Raw genomic sequence first — 1,822 nt, forward strand, 5'->3', positions numbered from 1 at the left:
CACAACTTTAAACCGCCTCCGTTTTGGTCACACTAAAACACCTGCACACCTAGCCAAACTTGGGATCATTGGTGATGACAAATGCACCAACTGTGGTAACATCTGTGATGTACAACATATAGTCTTTTCGTGTCCAGCATATTCCATGGCTCGTCTCATTCTGGCCACTGAGGTAACTGAAAAGGAAGTGCTTGAAGTCACAGACGACCCCTTCCGCCGCCTAAAAGTGTTGTTGCAAAATGTGGACTATTATCAACCAATTTATAAGTTCGTTAAAAACACTTTTGGTTCAGTTTGACGTTACACCGGTTTGACAGTATGCAACGAAAGTGAGTTTTAAATGTGTGAAATGTGAAGTGAACCAACTTAAAAAACCGTACAAACGCATTACCATTAAAATAAAGACAGCTTTAGTGAAACTAGTGATATCAAAATATGAACTGTGAAGTGAACAAAGAACTGACTCATCACCATCAAAAATAAAGACTTGGCTTAAAGGTCTTAGATACCAGGCCATAAAATTACAAAAAAAAAAAAAATTAAGGTACTTTTCTATTGTCAAGAGTCAAGACATTCGTTATTCTTGGTTATTCTATGTTCCTGATAAAAGTGATAAATTAAGTTTTTTTTTTGTTCAATTGCCAGTACAACATTGTTTTGTGAACTGATAGGCGTAACTTTACCATCAAATTTTAACATAGCACTGTTCATCATGCCAATGAAGCTGTAAGTACATAGCATAAATAAAGTATAACAAGTTCAAACCTCTAAAAACTATCAAAGTAAATTATAGTCCTTAGGACTGTTTATGACTGTATTTAATCATTCCTCATCTAAGTTACCTGGACCCACCAATAAAGACTATTTACTTAAGTTTTGAACAATTTGTTTCAGAGCAATTACACAAAAACAACTAGGAACATTCTTGAAATTAAGATGCATGATAAGCATTTTCGACGAAGTAAGTGAGGTGCAAAGTGAAATATTCACTGTTAATAATTTAGTTACAGTGCGATTACAATTTTACAACAAGGATAATGACAGTGCATTGTTAACTTTCATTCATGCACAAAAATGTACAAAAGCTAAAGGTGATAAAGTTAAATTGAAGGTGTCTTCTCATGAATTTAATAAGCCATTTTATTCTGAGTGGCTCTGCAAAGAGATACCGGAATCCCATAACCTTGGGGAAAAAAGTGATTGTGATGTAAGTCTAAATAATGTGCGCACATGTCTTTTGAACATAACTATTTCTGCCCACAAAGTCGAAGACTGTCTGCTTGTGAAGCTTTATAATGATGTGGATTTCACAGACTTTCATTTGGTATCAGATGATGGTAGTGTTGCCGTACATAGAGCACATCTGGCAGCTCATAGTGATGTGTTCAAGGCAATGCTCAGCCGAGAATGGAAGGAGAAGACTGAGGGTAAGGTTCAAATAAAGGGGGTTACACTGCAAACTCTCCTGCATTTGAAACGGTATATGTACTTGGGCACTCTGCCCGAAGAAGGCCTGCAGCCATTACTATTGATTGCTTCATACTATTTAATTGACGATCTGAAGGCAACATGTATATCATCGCTTGTCCATATGGCTAAACCTGGAGACTGGTTTAGTCTCTTTGAGTTTGCATCAGAGAATAATATACCTGAGTTGTTATGTGCCATCACATTAGTGAATCCGGACTGGGCCCTGGAGTGGGCCACACAAATGACTAAGAAAGAGACTTCTGAAGCAAAACTTGACTAAAAAATACTTCCTACTTACATATTATATTCCTTTATAATTTTACAGCTTAACTAATGACCCATTAATTATAAA

General features: G+C 36.2%; 1 protein-coding gene across 1 annotated transcript; it reads left to right on the top strand.

Annotated features, from left to right (window-relative positions):
• The first annotated feature begins 224 nt into the window (after positions 1-224).
• LOC125234639 lies at positions 225-1,822 on the top strand. The gene is made up of 2 exons (XM_048140966.1): positions 225-726; positions 895-1,822. The coding sequence occupies exons 1-2, from the start codon at positions 713-715 to the stop codon at positions 1,748-1,750; spliced, it is 870 nt and encodes a 289-aa protein (XP_047996923.1). The 5' UTR covers positions 225-712; the 3' UTR covers positions 1,751-1,822.

The sequence above is a fragment of the Leguminivora glycinivorella genome, chromosome 16 (genome assembly GCF_023078275.1).
Source record: "Leguminivora glycinivorella isolate SPB_JAAS2020 chromosome 16, LegGlyc_1.1, whole genome shotgun sequence".
NCBI classification, from domain to species: domain Eukaryota; kingdom Metazoa; phylum Arthropoda; class Insecta; order Lepidoptera; family Tortricidae; genus Leguminivora; species Leguminivora glycinivorella.